The following is an 18,803-nucleotide window of genomic DNA, read 5'->3' as shown; positions in this document are numbered from 1 at the left end:
GTTTAAAGCAAAGGGAAAAAAAACACCTGTGCTGTTTTCAGAGTACATCAACACCAATTGTATATTACTCTCTCAGGTTGACAGCACACAAGACCTACCTGCGGACTTGTCTTTCTGAAAGTGTCAGTCCCATGTATCACATCTCTAATTATTCTCTCTCTCAAATTATTGTATTCCTCTTCAGTGAGCTCACTATCTTCCAGCTGATGGCTGCAAACTGGGCACTGTCCACTGCGAATAGTGAAAAAAGAAGATAAAAAAAAAAAGAATTATCTTAAATTTTACAATCTTAATGGGCATCTGACTATAAGAACATTTTTAACACAAATCCAACACAACAAAAGAAAATTGGTTGCAGTCTTTCTGGCATGCATCCAAAACTCTGAAGTCACTGTAGCCATTTCTAGATTTTTGTATGATCTTCCAGAACTATGCCAGAAGAAAGAATAAGAACCTTTTAAAGACCCAGCCTTTTTAAAGTTGTTTCATGTTTCACAGCCACAGTCTCTGCCTTAACCCACATTCTGAAGGAAATCAAACTGTAACTGTCATTGCTCTCAACCATCATTTTTTTTTCCTAGTTGTTTCCCTCGCTACTTCTCCAAACAAAAGCTGTACACCAATGCAATGCACAAATCCATTTCTTACAATCCATACAATCAAAAATGTATGAATCATGCATCATTACCTTGAACCTCTGGAAACTAGAGTATGGGAATTTATATGTATGCAACAAATGTTCATATTGTCAAGGATTAAAAAGTTGTTTTACAGTTATGAAAGAAAAGTTCATCTTATACAAAGACAGCAGCTCATTTTTAAGTAAAACATTGCATTTACCTGTCTTTAATATTGGTCAGGTGTCCTTTCCAGTTCTCTCCTGGTATACTAAAACATACACAAGAAAAGATAAATTACAGCATTAGATTCTCATTTAGCTATACCAGCATTACAGATAACAAAACAAAACAAAATCTATATTTAGTCAATATTTAGAAATAGGCCCATCATCTACCCTGAAGAAAAAAAAACAAAAAACAACCCCACACAAAAATTCATACACAATTCAAAAACTTGAAGTACCAAACAACAAATCAGTGTTTAACATGCTGAGAACTGACACCAAGTCCTTCCGTTTACTTTGTCCCCATATATAAAGATACACAAATAACAAGATTGCGCTGACAAATTCCAAGGTGCTGCCATACACATTCATAAAGCACTCAGAAATCAGATGGAAAAGCAGGAAATCAAGAATTCTATGCAAGTGTAATCCAAAGATTTACAAACATACTCCTAAGAGTAATGTTGGTCATAGCAAAATGCTGCACTGAGACTTTCTGATGCCACATCATTATCATCACCTTTGCTATTAACACTGGTGTCACCACACTGGCGCAAATGTTCCTTTTTGCCCACAAGATACAGAACAGAATAGGCTATATGCACAACAGCACGAAATTGCAGATACCTCCCTCTTTGCCACTGCCTTTATTATCTTTGGTTGTACAATTATATGGAACGGCTATCCCAAAGCCCACAGCACATCTTGCCTCCTTTCTCATTCTGTATGATGATACACAGAGGTTCTTCAGGTATTTGTTTTTTAACAAAGACAATAAGCAGCATAAAATATTATGAATATTATGATTATGATATATTATGATTGTTAGACACTGAGATCACTACTGGATTTGGCTTTACTAACTTGTAAAGTCAGCGCTGGACTGCTCTTCAAAAAAATCATTATTGAAAATAACACTTTTTCAGTTACACTCACTTCTGTGCTTACTGTAACTTCTGTTTCCTCTGTTAATAGAAGATGCAGAATAGAATCTGCATTATTTCTCGATGCTAATGGAGCTCAAAGTTCACAGATCCTACTTTTGTTTGGGAACTCCACATAAACTGCCTATTTATTTTTAAGCCAACAGCTCAAACACTATTTCAAGTATCTTATTAGATTTAATATATGACAATCAAAATTGACCCTCAAGAACTGGAGCTTGCTACTGAAACATTATTTACCTTTCAAACCACAGCTTTATACTCCGCATAAGTGTTTTGTGAGGGTATACTTGGTTCTCTCTCAAATATAAGAGGATACCAAACAGCTCTTTTTGTAATGCAGAATTTTTCATACCCCTGCTGTGGTCAAAAAGGGCCTGCAGGACATCCAAGGTTGGCACTAAATCCTTAGCCAACATTTCATGATAAAGTTCACAAGCAAGGGTCATTTCTTGGTGACGGCCAGCTGCTTTGATGCAGGATTCATAGTTTGATCGTGAAGGAACTGTAACCCTTTTAACTTCTTCCAAAAGAGTAAGTGCCATTCTCCACTGATCTGAATTACTCAGTCCTCTGATAAGAAGGTTGTAAGCCCCACTCTCTAACGTCTTAAATCTGATTTTCAATATGTCGTACATATCACATATTTCTGAAGTTTTCCCTTGTTGGACACACAGTGCCAGATATTTGACCAATAAATTATACCCAATGTCACCATTACTCTTTGCCACATGAGTCAGTAAGGACTTAGCCACGTCAATGGGGCTGTTGTATCTGATCATACTGTTAAACATCACTTCTTCAAATAATTCTGGGGACTGAAAACTTTCCCTCAGTCTACTCCACTCCTCGGCACACAAAGGCCTTTCAGGAGGCTGTACAGTGGCAAACTTATGCCTTGATACAGTGTGATTCATTAACTGTTTCTTCAAAGCTCCCCCAGAGGAAGAAAAGCGGAGTTTCCCTTCATGTATTTCTTGAGTATCCTCATCCCATCCTTTTTCTTCTTCATAATCAATTTCAGACCTTTTCTTCGCTGGACAGGCATCAGTCCCTTGGGGATCCACTGGTAAAGCAGTGCTGGAAGATGTCATAAAGCTGAAATAGCTAACCTTGTCCCTTTTTGGGATGCCAAAAGAGGCAGCAAACAGTTGACGGCATCTTGAAGCAGGCCAGAACACACGGCTCTTCCACAGCAAAGCCTGTAAACCATACTGACAGGATTGAGAAAAAAGTGCCATCACCAAAATGAATCACTTCACTTTTAGCTCACTGTATCAAGTAAAGTTCTGAAATGGAAAATGCAGTTCGCATAGGAAAGTTTATTATTGAAGCCTAAGAGCTGTCAAGCTGAATATGCTTCACTTTCAGAATGCTTGTTCTGAGAGTTCTTTATAGCTCTGACATATGCAAAATAGAGAAATCTTCAAAAAAAAAAAAAACCAAAAAAAAAACAAAAAAAAAAACACCTAGCAACCTCTCTCAGAGCTATAAGGACATTCACGCAGATGAGACTGTTTTTCTTTCTAGAGATGTTCTGCAGGTTTGCAGCGTACTATTCCTCTTTGTCAGATGTTGTGAAGATGAGCACTGCGTGTGCTGTGCACAGTCAGGGACCACTGATGCTGCCAGGTAGAAGGCACAAGTTTTTTCTTTCTTGCTTTCATCCAAATCGAGTCAGAAGTCTTCCTAAAAATAAAAATCACCAAAACATCACACTTTGGGCATATGAGGACCACCACAGTTAAATTTCCACGCTAACAAAGTTCGATACGATTTCAGATCAGGAACACAAATTCCAACTCCTCAGCCAGCCCAGGCACAGCACGCCCCCAGGAACGCCCCCAGGCCTCCAACCAGGGACCGACACCTTTCTAGGGATCCGAGCCACAACCCCCAGAGAACCCCAGCACTACAACTCCCACAGTGCACCGCGTCCCAGCAGCGCGCTACCTGCTGGGAAGCACAGTCTTTCCCACTCTGCCACATTTATTCTGTCGGAGCGTCGCGAAGCACGGACCCGGCACAGCTTATGCTCTCGCCCTGAGGGGCGCACCCACCTCTGTTCCTGCGAGGCGGCCATCGGCGCCTGGCGCCGCGCGATGCTGCCCAACCACTGGGTAGGACAGAGACGACCGCGCGGCATGCACAACACTCCCCACCCCGCTCTCACCCGGAAGTGCTACCAGGCGCGCTCAGTGCTCTTGGAGCCAATGGCATCTTGCGGAGAAGCACGTGACCCAGCGCGGCCTATCAGAGGGCTCCACAGTGCTCCGCTCCCTCCACCGTGTCAAGCGCGGGCCGGGCGCGTCGGGCAGCGTATGGTGCATGCGCGGGGCCGCCGTGAGGTGCGGCGGGGCCATGGACTGGAAGCAGAGCCTGAGGAACCGCCTGGCAGCGCGCCGCACCCGTGAGCGTGGGGCCGCGGGCATATCACTGGGAGCGGGGCGTCTCAGGAGGGACGGGCGGGAGGGAGCGGTTTCGAGTCGCGCCGCGGGGCTTAAGTAAAGAATCTGGCCATTGTAACGTTGCTTTGCCCGCCGTGCCCGCGTCTGTCATACACGCGGCTCAGAACATCGGGCGCGCGCGGCTGCTGGAAGCGGCCCTCGGCACGTGCTGAGGTGGGACACGCAGGTCCTGTGTCTGCGAGCGTCTGCGTGCCATCCCTTCCGCCTGTTTGCCCTCCTTAGCGGGGCTGCGTAAGCCGTACCGCTAATACTGTTTTTTCAAGCACCTCGTTACGTTAGAGCTCTACTTGGAGTCCGATCTGAAAATCCTTTTCTGTGTTAATTAGCCAGAAAGAGCGAACAGGAGCTGAAAGATGAAGAGATGGAGTTGTTCACAAAGTATTACATGGAATGGAAAGGAGGAAGAGCTAATGTCAACACGTCATATGCAAACATACCACGATTTTATTACAGGGTAAGCGAGGTGTCCGGGTACACTTAAGGAAGAGGCCAATTTATAAGAAAAAAAAGTGTAATGTCAAAGGGGCATTTCAGCTCCAGAAGCTGAAGTAAGTTGAGCTCTGAAAGATGCAGATTGTTAAGCATAATCTGTCTTTGATGTTGCATACTTGTGAATTTCAGCAGTTTCAAATAATTACTGAGCATCTTTGGGTAGAATATACAATAGTTTGCTATTTGGACCATAAACTTGGGAGTTTACTAAAGGTAACAAATCCTGTTTCTCTTTCAGAAATACTTCTTAACCCTACCCATAACAGGAGCTTGAAACTAGATGATCTCTAAGGTTCCTTCTGATCTAAGACATTCTATGATTCTTATTTTCATGTTTTGATGTACCATTGTTACAAATACCTATCTCCCTGTTTCTGTATATACACAGTAGGCTGCTACTTTGTGGAAAGGGTCATTGGCCTTGCAGACTAAAGACAGAGCTGTTGCTTGCATCATCGTGGTCAGACAACTTATCTGTGATATAAATCAAATTGAGATGGGGGAATAAAAGCAGAAGTTTGACACCTTTGGTATTGGTCAGCAGCTGTCTAACCTAATCATTCCTTAATCCTCAGGTTCTGCCAATAGAGTTCTCAAGTAACTATGTTTCAGCTGATGAATATACACGCAGCCATCATTCTGATAATTCTATACAATTTTGTGTGTAAACATCAGCAGAATCTTCATGCAAACCATTCTCCCATCTGTTTTTCTGACCAAAATGCATCTAGTAGATGTTCACAATTTGGAGAGTCAGGCTTACCATGTGTATGGGAACTGCTGAATCACGGCCTGAACCTCTGATGCATCACCTGGGGCGAGCAATGAGTCAGCCACAGGAGCACAGGTGAAGGCAATTCAGCTATGCTGCGGGAAGGAGTGGAGCCTGGCTCCATCTCTCCTAGACCCATTTAAGAGCTGACTACCAGTGGGAAAGGATCTCTTCTGGAGATCCCTCCACTGGAGTTTTGTAGCAAGCCTGGGATGTGGATAAGTTTTCTATCTATTCTCTTTTTGTTATTATAATCTGCTTTGCTAAACTCTCTTGTTTACTTCGTAAGTATAACATCTTTATATTCATTGACTATACACCATAAAATAGAAAGTGCTACTCTGCTGACTGAAATAACAGCAGTAAAAGTTTAGTGTTCAAGCCCTTCTGTCCCATAACAGTGGGGAAAGTGCTAACAAATAAACCATAGAATAAGGGGTAATTTCCGTCTCTCGTGATAAAGGTGCCCTGCTTTAAATAAACATGCCAGTATTGAACTAATTTGAGACAGTATGCAAGCCTAGAAGTATTCCTGTAGAAGAAGCAGGTACTATGGTAGTATTCTGGTAGATAGTTGACTACTTTCTATCAAGTAAGCAACTTCGTCCAAGTGTATGAGGCAGGGGTACCTAAAAATACTAAGTGACTATGTGGTTTTTCAAGAGAACCACTGTACAGAAAACTGAAATGCCACAATTTCTCTAGCTGCCAGCTGAAGATGAAGTCTTGCTTCAGAAGTTAAGAGAAGAATCTAGGGCAGTCTTTCTGCAAAGAAAAAGTAGAGAGCTATTGGATAATGAAGAGCTTCAGGTAAGAAAACATTTTCTGTATAGCTTACGATGATTTCTGACGAACTTCTTTTCTCCACAGAGTTTGAGCATCTCCTGTGGGTCCACAGAATCTTGTGTGATTGGTGAGGTGCTTTGTGTTTACACAGGTTGACTAGTTGTGAAACACTAGCTAAAGCCAAAGTGCTGAGTAGTCCAAGGCTGGTAACGTGAGTGTAAAGCTTCCTTGTTATGACGTGCCTGAGGAATATATCAATGGCTGCTGGTTTTCCCACTTGTTCTGATGATTTTCTGATGGGCTTGGAAGAAGTGATAAGTTCTATTTATGTATCACTGAGAGAGACTCCAAAGGCTGTTGGGCTAACTGCAGTGTGAACACAAAGAGATGTAACCCTAGAAATCCCCATGACATGCTTATAACACCAGTTTAGAGTGGTGGAAGTGCTCCTTGATTGTTTTGCTGGTTGAAATTATGTTGTGTCCCGGCTGAAACAGCCTTACAGTAAAAAGACATATTTGCTGCGTTGTGTAGATGCTTTATCTTAGATGCATTGATGTATACGGAATACTAACTTCTTAATCAAATATGTAAATAACTTTCAAGAATCTATGGTTTCTACTGGACAAACATCAGACGTCACCAATGATTGGGGAAGAAGCGATGATTAATTATGAGAACTTCTTGAAAGTTGGTGAAAAAGCTGGACCTAAATGCAAGTAAGCATTTCTTTTATTGTTTATGCTTACTCTGGTCAAGTTTAAATGGTGCTGTAACTTCTAACTGTTCAAGTAAATGTTGACAGTCTAATGGTGAGAGGCTTCATGAAGTTATTGCTGACCTAATTGGTTTACAACCTTGCAAAGTTTCTCTGCATCTCTGCAAAAAATTTTCATAGGTTTGGAAAAGAGAATACTGTGTTGCTTGTTTGTTTTTAAAGAAGAAATTCTCACCATTGTAAGTGTTTTTAAGTTAGTATGGCCATGAAATTACACGCATTATACTTGAAGGGAAAATCTTGTCTGCAGCAACATTGTCCAGCGTTCTCTCATATATTTTGATAGAAAATTTCCTTTAAAATACAAAATATTCTGTGTATGTCATGTGATGAGTATTGCAGTTTTACATTCTTGTTGGGGACTGCTGTTGCACACATGGCTTTGTAATTAAGTTTCTGTCAGAAGCAGATTGGTTGTCTTTATATCACTGAAGAGGATTGGGAGCTACCAACTATATTGTACCAAAGATAAATGAGGTTGAAGAAGAATTAAAAATTCACAGACTGTTAAGAGTCTCATGTTTATGAGCATCAAAGGCTGCTGCTGTCTATTGAGTTTACCATTGCTATCTGATAGGATCCCAACTACATGTGTACTTGCTATGAATGCACTCAATACGTGTGGTTGGCTTTCAGGTTAGTGAATTAATATTTCTGAAGACACAGAACATGTTAGAAGTCTTTTAGATTTTCTGCAAGTTGGGAGTACTGGAATTGCATCTGTCAGTGTAGTATAATCAGGTGCAGACAAGTAACTTTCTTTGTTTTACAGGCAGTTCTTCACAGCAAAGATTTTTGCTAAATTACTCCATAATGACCCTTATGGAAGGATATCTATAATGCAGTTTTTCAATTATGTCATGCGAAAAGGTTAGTTGATGCTTCCCGTTTTAATGAGAAGTTATTTTATTTTTGAGGCTATTTTAAGCTTTATTAATTAATTGCTGTTCTCATCAACAGCAGTAGAATCCTATCCTTGAATTGCTGATGCTGTTTTCATAGAAATCTGAGGGTTGATTATCTTTCTGATTTTCTTTATTCAGTCAGTATTGTGAAGTACAAAACAGGGAAGTTATGTAACCAGTGTGATCCTAACTGTTGTCCTGTAGATTATCTGATTAACTTGCCTTCTCATTTCAAATACACGTACATGTGCTATTTAAATTCTGCTGTTGTATTATACATCAGAAGTGAGATCAGGGCAGTTGGATGGTGGCTGCAGTGCTTCATACTGCACAGAGGGCTATAGCAGTCTAATGGGTAATCTATATAGCACATTGTGCAGCTGTTTTTAATGCATGAAAATAATTTAGTGACAGAGAACAAATATGTAGGATTCCATGTACCAGGTGAAACATGGTACCTTCTCAGCCATTTCTCACAGCTGGTTATTATAGGACAGTCTTGGTCACAGTGCACTCTTTATCACTGCTGACTTCTGCCAAGTTGAAGACAGGATCATGGCTTTTCAACAGAACTGCTTAAGCCTCAGAAAAACAGGAAATACAGAGGCACTTAACATTAAACAGTGCATCGTGCATTTTAGAATAATGTCACGTTTTGGTGAGGTCCTGAAAAATCCTCCAGATTTCTTTCTTATAATTCTATTTTCTGTTTTACAGTGTGGCTTCATCAGACAAGAATAGGTCTCAGTTTATATGATGTGGCAGGACAGGGCTACCTCAGAGAATCAGTAAGTACATTTTTAACAAAGTTGCTGTCTATCTTAACTCACGTGCTAGAGAATTAGAGAATGTCCAGATTTCTTCCATTTTGTGTCACAAAAACAAAATCATATTGTCTATCCAAATCTATACTGTAGATTTGGATGAGGTGTGTTTATTTGGATAATTAGCAGTCTTTGTATACTTGAAACTTGGTGGTGAGTGTTCCTTCTAACTTATGGATAATTCCAAAAAAGAGGTTGCAGATAGCAAAGTTTTCTGTGATTGGCTCTTTACTAGCTTTGTTAGAATACAGTAGAAATCACAAAAAGAAGTGAAAAATTTCACTCCCCAGAGTGGGAGTGAAATTAATCTCCTATTCTGTCAGGAGTTAATACTATAAAATAACTAACAAGGTTGCAGTTACTGCTGTAATTGAAACAACATTGTAAAGAACATTCAGCAGTAGGATAATCCAATTAGGAATTACACACTGGTATTTGAAAAAGTTGCAGTTGAATTCATTTATATTTAGTTGTGAATGTCATACTTTCTTTTTTAACATTCTGTTTTGCTAGCAGACAGTTTCAGTTGTGGCACCACATGTGCATGTTATGTGTCTGACCTGCATTTCTTGCACCAAGAGATTTGTATTTATGCCTTCAGTTATGCTCTTTGCTGCATTGCTGTATTTTTAACTGAGTATACACAAAAGTCAGAGTAGAGTATAACAAACATTCTTTAAACAACCACAGTGTTTAAAGCTTCTGTGTGTATATTCTCTTAATTCTACAGGATTTAGAAAACTACATTTTAGAACTCATTCCTACTTTGCCACAACTGGATGGCTTAGAAAAATCTTTCTACTCTTTCTATGTCTGCACAGCAGTTAGGAAGTTTTTCTTCTTTCTGGATCCTCTCAGAACAGGTAGGTCCATGTTTTTCAGATTCTAAATGTGTGAGTAGTTTCCATGTTAAATAAATGTTTCTACTGAAACTACTTGTGCCTTTGAACTAAAGTATTGTCTTTGTAGACTCCTATTCAGTAGTATACTGTATTTTAATTTTAATCTCCCCTGAAAGCATGAGTCTTTATGTGTGTCTGATAGTCTACTTGCAGTGCTAATTAATTTTACTGAAAGCTCCATCAGTTGTGGTACTCTGTGTTACAGAAATTAATAAGACATTCATAACAGCTAATTCAAATGAATAGAAGGCATGGCAGCTAACAGGGAATTCAGAATGTGTGGCAGAATACCCTGCAAGCTGTGGAAATGCTCAAGAATGCTGATTATAATATTGTTTCCCTATGATTAAGTGTGTGCACTATGTAAGCTCACTACAAATGGTTTCCAGTTACGGATGCTAATCATCTTGTTACAGATGTAGCTTACTGGGACAACAGTTTGGTTTTTCTATATCCTTCAATTCACAAGCTGCACTTTCAAAATTTCACTGTGTCACTTGAAGTCAGCAGTGTTGTGTGGGCAGTGTCTCCAGCAGGAGCAACAACAAGCATATAGAGAAGGTCTATGTGAAGTTATAGTGTCCTTATTCTGCACAGCCATTTATGCAGTCTCTCCACTGGTTAAAGATACAACAGCAGATGCTCAGTCTTCTACCTCAGCTTTGTCAGGTCTATAGTTTTGGAAGATGTGAAAGACACTGTTGTTCTAATAAGCGTTTTAAGTATGTGCTTTCTGTGTATTATTTTTCTTTTGCATTTTTTGTTGAACGTTTATGTTTTTATAAAGTTTCCTGGCTTTCAAGGTTGCAGAATAACTACCAGAATCAACAATTTATTTTTTTTTTTTGCCATTTTAAAGGCTATATTTATTTTGTTATTTAGTTGTCTGCCTTATCAATTGATGGGGCTTTTTTTCCTTAAAAATAGAAATTTGTTTGTGTTCTGGTGAGGTCCACCTAAATGAGAACAGCCAAATGGATATGTTGGCCGAATAAGTTAAAACACAGCTTTCTTCTCTTCTACAGGGAAGATAAAGATACAGGACATCTTAGCTTGCAGTTTCCTGGATGACTTACTGGAGGTAAAGATCTCTTAACACATACTGCTGTATTTTATTTTACTATTTCTGAATTCTAACTTTGTATTTCACTTAGTTAAGGGATGAAGAACTTTCTAAAGAAAGTCAGGAAACAAATTGGTTTTCTGCTCCTTCAGCACTAAGAGTTTATGGTAGGTTCCTTTTATATATGAACACTTTTTTTTCTGTACCTTATGTGACTTAGTCAAATTATTGGTGTTATTTTGCCTGGTTTTTTTGTTTCTTTTCTCATTAACTCCTTCTTATAACCAGTCTTTTCCATGCCTCTAGCTGTCATTCCAGTGCAGCCTTCTAACTTCCATTACAATTTCTGTTCTCCATTGTTGCTTTTTACCGTGGTTTTATTCTTTGTCATTTTGCGCTTCTTATTGCACAAGGTATAAAACTCCTTCTCTTTTGTTGTGATGCAAAAGCATGTTCTGTTCATACTTTTGCATCACTTTTAGCTCTTATTTGATCACAACAGATACATTAAAAATACTGTTTTTCTTGGTCTTCTGCTCCTTTCTCATGTAAGCAGCCTTTACCCCCTCCTCATCCCCACTGCTTCTGTTGCTCGTTGTGATGATCCATGAATATTTTTGTGGTTCTAGCATACTCCCACTTAACTAACTTCTATGGTAAGAATTAATTAAATGTTAAATGTGCTGAATTTTCTTTCTCCATTGAAACACTTTGTTGTTTCTGTAGGGATGCTGTATTTTGTCATCTGTTTCCTTCCTAGGACAGTACTTAAACCTTGATAAAGATCACAATGGCATGCTCAGTAAAGAAGAGCTGTCCCGATATGGAACAGGGACCCTCACCAACATATTTCTGGACCGAGTCTTTCAGGAGTGCTTAACTTATGATGGAGAAATGGTAACTGCATGATTTTACTCTGTTCACGGTATTGAAGTTTTTACTTATTAATAAGGGAAACGTCTCACAGTCAGTATCTTTTTCTAAAAGAGTATGTTGAGGTAAAGTAACTTCTGTTGGTTGTTGTTAGATTAGAAAATAAATTTTTTAATATCAAGGTGATTGCAAGATGACTGTGTAGTTGGAAGACAAGTTTCTTGTTTTGAAAAGCAGAAATGCTACAGAATCCAGGTAGTCCAGGATAAAGCTTCTCTTCCACTTCAATACATAAAGTGCACGTTGGAAAAAATATATTTAATTTATCCATGTTTTTAGAGGTTGTTTGATTCTTGGAAGAGAGATGAAGGCAAGTGGCATACTTGGGACTATCAGCTAATCTGTACATACATAGCTGGTCTGCTAATCTGTACATTTCTTCATGAAGAGAGTAGTATTTTTTTATTGTAGGCTTTGCATAGTTGTGAGGCATGGGAAATCTAACCAAATCAGAGTTAAAGTGAAAAATATCTGTGCTGTTTATTTTGAGATCTTTATGTAATGTATCAGTACTTCTAATACGTATTTTCAGATGATTAATTACCCCTAAACGTGCTAAACTCCAGTTTATGATGTAGCATTTCTGCTCCCTTAGTAATTTTTTGTAGAATTGCTGAATCATTGAGCTTAGGAGAAGTCCTGTTAGTTGCCCTTTGTTGGATTTGCTTTAGTAGGTCTGTACCTCTTTTGTACTCAGGAGTCCAGAACAGAACCTAGCACTCAGATGTGGGCTAACCAGTGGTAAGCAGAGAATCATCATCTTCACCAACTTGCCAGTAAAGCTCTTCCTCATGCAGCTCAAAATGCTGTTGTCAGTTGCCTTTGCTGCAAGGGCACATTGCTTATGTGTATTCAGCTTTGTTGCCCATCAAGACTCTCAGCTTATTCTATGCAAAGCTACTTTCTGTCTGGTTAGCCCCCAGCATGTGCTGGTGCACACAGTTATTTCTCCCTGTGTGCAGAACTTTGCATTCCCTCTGAACTCAATGTGATGCCTGTTTCTCCTGCCTGCTGAGGTCTTTCTGAATGGCAGCAAACCCCCTTGTGTTTAAGGTACACAGTTACACACACAGGACTGTAGGCTTTCTGTCCTTAATTGTCGCAACTGTATCTTTATCAGGAGACCAAAAATAAGTGTAAGCAAAAAAGTAAGGAAAATGTAAGAAAGTTACATATCTGTGATGTTTACTAGTGCTTCATCCTGACAAATTGCCAAACAACTTCTCTGGTCTAAGGATTGTGTACTTCAGTTGGTCAAATGGTTCACTCTTGGGATAAGACTAGGGTTATTACCTCTGAACACTATTAATTTGTGCTAATGAAAACTACTGTGACTTAACTGATTAGGTATGTTCAGTGTTCTAAGGATGTAATAAACATTTTTAAAAGTATACAAAGCCTGTTCAATTTGGATTTATGCTTGGAATACTATTTTACATCTAAAAATGGCAAGATTTCCTCTCCTCAGCAGTCACTAGGAACTAACTTTTCTGTTCATGTTGGTGGTAGCAGCCATTTTCCATTTTATTTTGTCTTTTTCAGAAAATAGGCTGATCCCCTACAATGAAATAGCTGCCAATTATAATGTTCCTGCTTGCAAAATCAATTTAGAAAGAAGACTATAATAAACATGATTGTATCTACTTTTAGGACTATAAAACCTACCTGGACTTTGTACTTGCATTAGAAAACAGAAAGGAGCCTGCAGCTCTGCAATATATTTTCAAACTGCTCGACATTGAGAACAAAGGATACCTGAATGTCTTTTCCCTTAATTATTTCTTTAGGGTAAGTCTCTTTATACAGGTAGGCCATTTTCTGTGTTTATGGTGTTACAGCCTGTGTGCTTCTGCATGCAGATCTGCAGGGAGTCCCTTTAAATTACCAGTACCCACTGGGAAGCCAGTAACTGCTTGTAAGAAGATTTTAAACATTAAAAATTATATTCCAAAACTTGGAAAGAATTCAAAAGGTATTCAGCATTGTTTTTCTGCAGTTGAAATTAACTGTTTTGATTTAATCAAGGAGAAATATTTTTGTAGCTTAAAAATTTTATATATATGTAATGATTACTTGTTAAAATCCCTTATGATGGTTCTAGTTGGCTATTGCTCATGCTTTTAGTTTCCGCTGTAATCCTAAAATTTAGTACAACAAAGGAAAATGCTGAAGTACAGTGATGGCCTGCAAGGCTGTGGGATTTTTAATCCCAGGTAATCATTGCAAAAAGCTTCTCGCTTGTGTCATACTCCATATTACTGGACAGTTTTTAGAATCACGCAATGGTTTGGGTTGGAAGAGAACTTTAAGATCATGTAGTTCCAACCCCCCTATTATAGGATGCCCTCCTCAAAAGAGACAATAATTAATTTTCTGATTTGATTATATTCCTGTCTTGAATAATGAGTGATAAGAGTGCATATCCTGTCTTCTGAATGCTCAAATGTTGGTCATAATGAAAGTTGGATTGTTATCGTACTAAAAAATGTGGACTTGGAGATGCACATCACTGTTTGTACCTTAACTCACCACTGCCTTACATGTGGAAGAGAACTGACAGCAAGCTGTTCTGTTAACGCCTTGTCACACAGCAGTGCATCTTAACAAGCAGAAGCATGTTTAAAAGGTATCATCCAGTGTCAATATAATACTGCACTGCCTGTTTCTAACTTTTCTTTTTTAGGCTATTCAGGAACAAATGAAAATCCATGGACAAGAACCAGTTTCTTTTCAGGATGTCAAGGTTGGTATTCCCAAATAGAGTACTATGTGAAATATTTGTATAAACATTTTGCAATTTACCAATGGAGTATTGTAGTTTCTAGGTTGATAGGTATTTAATTGCAGTGTAGCAGAGGTAGATCTGACTTTTGTGTCTCGTGGGTTTGAAAACGTCATTCTATTCAACATGTGTTGCATAAGAAAAAAGTCTGGTATTCAACTGTGTTAGTAGTTTCTATATTTAATAGGTAAATTGTCTATTAATATATACTGCTGTGCCTTACACTTCAAGATAGTTCATATAACTTGGAATCGTCTCTTTTTCAGGATCAAGGAAGCATGGAGTTGACTAAAAAAACTGTTGCCAATACAATTTTCTTGTACTGCCTACTTACATTAGCAGTTTCAGTACTAAAAGTGCAAGCTTCAGTAAAGCTAAACTCACACGGATGAGCTGAGTTTCATGTTGGCACTTGAAGCCCAAAGGCTCCCAGAAAAGCAAGCTCTTATTGAAGCTGTGGGAGCTGAGCACACTGTTCCTATTTGTAGTTGTTACTATGTCTTATATTTTACATGGTTAGGAACTTAACAGCCTGTTTTGTGTATTAGTATGGATGGCTTTGGTTATCCTAAGATCATTCTGTATACAGTATAAAGTAACCATTATTCTGCTCAGTAATGTGTGTGGGCTCTTCCCCCTCCTAACTCCTAGTTTTGACTTTTTTTCTTTCACAGGATGAGATCTTTGATATGGTAAAGCCTAAAGATCCTTACAGAATCTCCCTTCAAGATTTAATCAATAGCAGTCAAGGAGACACTGTTACCAGTATTCTAATTGATCTGAATGGGTTCTGGACATATGAGAACAGAGAGGTCCTTGTGGCAAATGATAACGACAGCGTTGCTGATGCTGATGATACGTGACTTTCAACAGGAGTAAACTGCATCCATTGAGATCTCTCTTAACTGATGCATTCATTAACTATTGGATGCTGGGAACATTATTTAAATTGATGCCTCTTCCATTTTTACTGCCCTCCCATCTTCATCTTCCTCAGGCATGTAAGATAAAACTCAGTATGTAAAAATTACTTCTGCAGATTCTTTGAAGTGAAAAGAGCAGGTCATGTTTAAGAGGTAACTACGATCTGTTGTGTTTTTGGTTTTGCTTTTCAAATAAATGTTTTCAAATTTTTTTCCTTATAAACTGAGCCTTTTTTTAATTTGAATTTTCTAGAACGTGCATTTATCTTGAAATTAAGGATGTATTTCTTGAGTATTCTCAGCACTGGCCTGTATCCACTCAGTCACAGTGTTCTGCATGGCTTTGTCTAATGACAGCACTGTTAAGTATCCTACTCTAAGGGAGAAAGTCTTCTGTAAGAGGTAAATAATATAGCATAACCTCCTGTGTAAGTATTATAGGAAATTTAACTTAATTATATAGCTGAGCTACAGCAGTAGTTAAAGAATGAGTGTTTTACGGATTTAATAAAGTCACGTAAGTGTTATGTATTTCAGATGAAATTAGAAGAGATACAGGCCAGATATGGTTGTAGTCCTGTACTGTTTCACACTTTGAGATAATGCTGAAAATGTGAGTTCATTAATACATACTCCATGAAGTTGTAAGGAAGGGGTGGTGGTATGGAGATGTCTTGAGTGTCAGTGTCTGGATCTTCTGCCAAGATGTGTGTGACTCCAGGAAAATGCAAGCAGTGAACAAGCACTTCACCTGTTTGCAGGCATAAAATTTCAGCCACCTCACAGTTCCAAAGGAAAAGGCACAGCCAATTTTCAGTTCAAAAATTATATTAAATATAAAATAACCAATTAATGCATTTACAGAAAAATTAAACCATTATGAAAGTAACCACTTTCATACAGTTTGCAAAAAAAAACTTAATCCTTCAGTTAAGGCACAGTGAGTAATACAGCATATTATACAAAGAAGTTTAACCCCAAGGCTGTGAGAGGTTTTTCTGGTATACCAGACAGTAGGGACAGAAGAAAACAAACACAACTGACATTAATTTCATGGCAGAAAAACAAAGCATCTTTCAACTCTAAAGTTTTCACTATTAAGCTAAGTGAGGCTTTCTCATGCCACAGTACAATAAGAACTCCCGATATTTTTCTATGTATTCCCCAGGTACTGATCCATTCTCTTCCTTGCAGGTGTTCAGGGTGGAATGATTTTACACAGCTGTCAGCAACTTCTGTATTACCATTCAAAACAAGAGCATCAAAACAGATGACTGAATCTTTCTCAGAAGCTCTGCTGTAGTGTTGAAGGGCATATGAGAGTAGAAAGAATCTGTGTTATACAGGATACTAGTTCAGAGAGCCATCTGAAATACATAGCTGAGCTCTGCAAACTAATGCCCAAGGTTCCCAGCCTGTGCTGTTCCAGCAGGCTCCTTGGTTAGTTAGTAGTGGAAACAAGGCTGGGGAAATATGATGACATCTAACAGAAAAATTCACTGAAGGTTCTTGAAATTTTTGCATTCTCAAGGACAGAAACAATTATTCAAATGGTTACTACATATTATAAGTTTTCTGCTAATCTATCTGTAACTATTCTGCAAAGGAAGTGATTGGGACAGTTAGTTATTTCCCTGCCTGCAGCAGTGAATCCTGATTGTCCCAATGTGAACCATTCACATTTTGCAATTTGGAGCTAGGATCACAGTCATTGCAATAAATTGCTTTGATTGGTAATTGGGTGTAGTTAAAACTGGAGTGAAGCTGCATTTCACTAAAAAAAGAATGAGTTGTTTCAATACTGAAACAAGTTTTTTTTTTTTTTTTTTTTTTTTTTTTAATTTAAAAGAAGATTCATAAGCCTGATTTTAAAATTTCCAGTTATTTATGAATTCTGCACTAGGGAGAAAGAGATACCTGCAATAGCACCTTCCTTACTTATAACATTGAACAAGCTGCCTGTTCAGCTTAATTAGGTACACTGATTCAGGTATCTTATAACAAAAAGGAAAAAAAAGTGTAGTTACAAGTTGTTACCATACACAATGTCCCATTCACTATAATTTAGCAAGACTTGAGTTTACTCTCCCTGACAATTCAGAGCAAGCATGTAAAGAAGTATTTGAACAGGTGGCTCACTATTAGTTCTTGGATCTAGAGGGACAGCATCTTCTGCTGATGCTAGTTCTGTACTTGATTATAGCACTAAATGGAACAGTTGAGCAGTATCAGCTTCCAGTAGTGCTGGCACTATTACCTATGTACTCAGGGGTGTCGATAGCCTCCTTTTAAAGTTTAGGGTAATAATAAAAGTATTTCATTGGGCCTTTAAATCTAATTAACATTAAATCTAACATCTCTTATGTCAGTAACAGAAAGACACATGCACACAGTAGTGACAACAAATAGGGGAATTCAGAAGCTATGACTACTATGACTTGTGAGTTACAGGATATTGATTCCTATTAATCTATTCATAGAGAGCCAAGTTGCAAACAGTGTACAAATCAGAAATAGGTGTTTAGAAGTAGGAAAGAGCACTACATCTGCAATCCACAGTGCCAGACAACAATTTAAATGTTTTACTTGCTTTACAAGAAATTCAGTTTTAGACCAAACATTTGTAGCCCAATTTTCATTTTAACTGAAGTGCTAATTTGGCAGAATGCCTCAGCCTTTATTAGGCTGACAGAAGGAAGAGACATCACTTAGCTCTCTCCTGATCAATAAGAACGCTAAAAGTTGTATTACACTGAACAAGTATAATCCTATTTTTCTGCTTGTAGCCAGACTGTGACACCTGACACTTCCTATTTCCTACAGTACACAGAGCTTTTCACTTAAGTAGAAACTACATCTTGCTTATTTTCCACAACAGACTGGCAATCTCCCTCATTTTCAAAGTTTACATTCACAAAGGAAGTACTTGTTGCTTCAGGCTGGTCTGTTTGGACAGGAGCCTCAGCCTGGGGCTTGTCCTGCTGCTCCTGATGCTGTCTTTCTGCTTCTTCTGACATCCTGTTTTCCTGTTCCTCCTCTTCTTCCTAAAATAAACAACCAGATTCATAAGCTACTGATTCCTTGAAGTAAATAAGGCTTATATTCTATAAGAACACACCACTTCCCATTACAAGACACAAAAATTTGTTCTGTTTAATAACAGTCACTAGCTTATTGTAATTCCACAACTTCCATTAAGGGAAAAAAAAAATACCACCGAAAGTGAAGGATTAAACTGTGTCCCACCAACACAGAAAAAATGATGTGCGTCCAGATAAGCAATTTTTAGCGAACAACAGTAGTGATAGGCCTACTTTCTATGAAGATTTCAATGCTATTTTAATAATGAAAAGCTATTGAAATAAAATAAGTGCTAAAAGTGTTAAA

The 18,803-nt window shown here is 38.4% G+C and overlaps 3 protein-coding genes across 9 annotated transcripts in view; 1 reads left to right on the top strand and 2 right to left on the bottom strand.

Annotated features, from left to right (window-relative positions):
• The window catches only part of PRORP (protein only RNase P catalytic subunit), a 38,835-nt gene extending 34,866 nt beyond the window's left edge, over nt 1-3,969 (bottom strand). Inside the window, exons 1-4 of one of the 3 annotated variants that reach the window (XM_052696840.1) lie at nt 3,849-3,969; nt 2,029-3,477; nt 841-888; nt 99-231 (exon numbers count right to left, since the gene is read on the bottom strand). In XM_052696840.1, coding sequence (XP_052552800.1) covers nt 99-231; nt 841-888; nt 2,029-3,029 — 1,182 coding nt within the window. In that variant the 5' untranslated portion in view covers nt 3,030-3,477; nt 3,849-3,969. Of the gene's footprint in view, nt 1-98; nt 232-840; nt 889-2,028; nt 3,478-3,562; nt 3,582-3,741; nt 3,823-3,848 lie in introns of those variants that run through there. The other 2 variants (XM_052696839.1, XM_052696841.1) reach the window with 2 other exon arrangements.
• On the top strand, nt 3,855-17,251 carry PPP2R3C (protein phosphatase 2 regulatory subunit B''gamma). Of its 4 annotated transcripts, none has more exons than XM_052696842.1 (13): nt 3,855-4,198; nt 4,587-4,710; nt 6,226-6,330; nt 6,913-7,025; nt 7,857-7,954; nt 8,707-8,777; nt 9,544-9,676; nt 10,741-10,796; nt 10,870-10,945; nt 11,539-11,675; nt 13,362-13,499; nt 14,395-14,454; nt 15,168-17,251. In XM_052696842.1, the coding sequence occupies exons 1-13, from the start codon at nt 3,891-3,893 to the stop codon at nt 15,354-15,356; spliced, it is 1,608 nt and encodes a 535-aa protein (XP_052552802.1). In that variant the 5' UTR covers nt 3,855-3,890; the 3' UTR covers nt 15,357-17,251. The 4 variants fall into 4 exon arrangements, with proteins under 4 accessions (XP_052552802.1, XP_052552803.1, XP_052552804.1 ...); XM_052696843.1 differs by having other exon boundaries at nt 4,062-4,198; nt 4,583-4,710; XM_052696844.1 differs by having other exon boundaries at nt 4,104-4,202; nt 4,583-4,710.
• LOC128087359 (signal recognition particle 54 kDa protein) overlaps nt 16,227-18,803 on the bottom strand; it is a 31,451-nt gene continuing 28,874 nt past the window's right edge. For both annotated transcript variants that reach the window (XM_052696848.1, XM_052696847.1), the window contains one exon: nt 16,227-18,460. In XM_052696848.1, coding sequence (XP_052552808.1) covers nt 18,257-18,460 — 204 coding nt within the window. In that variant the 3' untranslated portion in view covers nt 16,227-18,256. The remainder of the gene's footprint in view (nt 18,461-18,803) is intronic.

Source organism: Tympanuchus pallidicinctus, unplaced genomic scaffold, assembly GCF_026119805.1.
Source record: "Tympanuchus pallidicinctus isolate F22 unplaced genomic scaffold, pur_lepc_1.0 scaffold3, whole genome shotgun sequence".
NCBI lineage: Eukaryota > Metazoa > Chordata > Aves > Galliformes > Phasianidae > Tympanuchus > Tympanuchus pallidicinctus.
The sequence above is the reverse complement of the archived record's forward strand: the minus strand, read 5'-3'. Positions and strand labels throughout refer to the sequence as shown.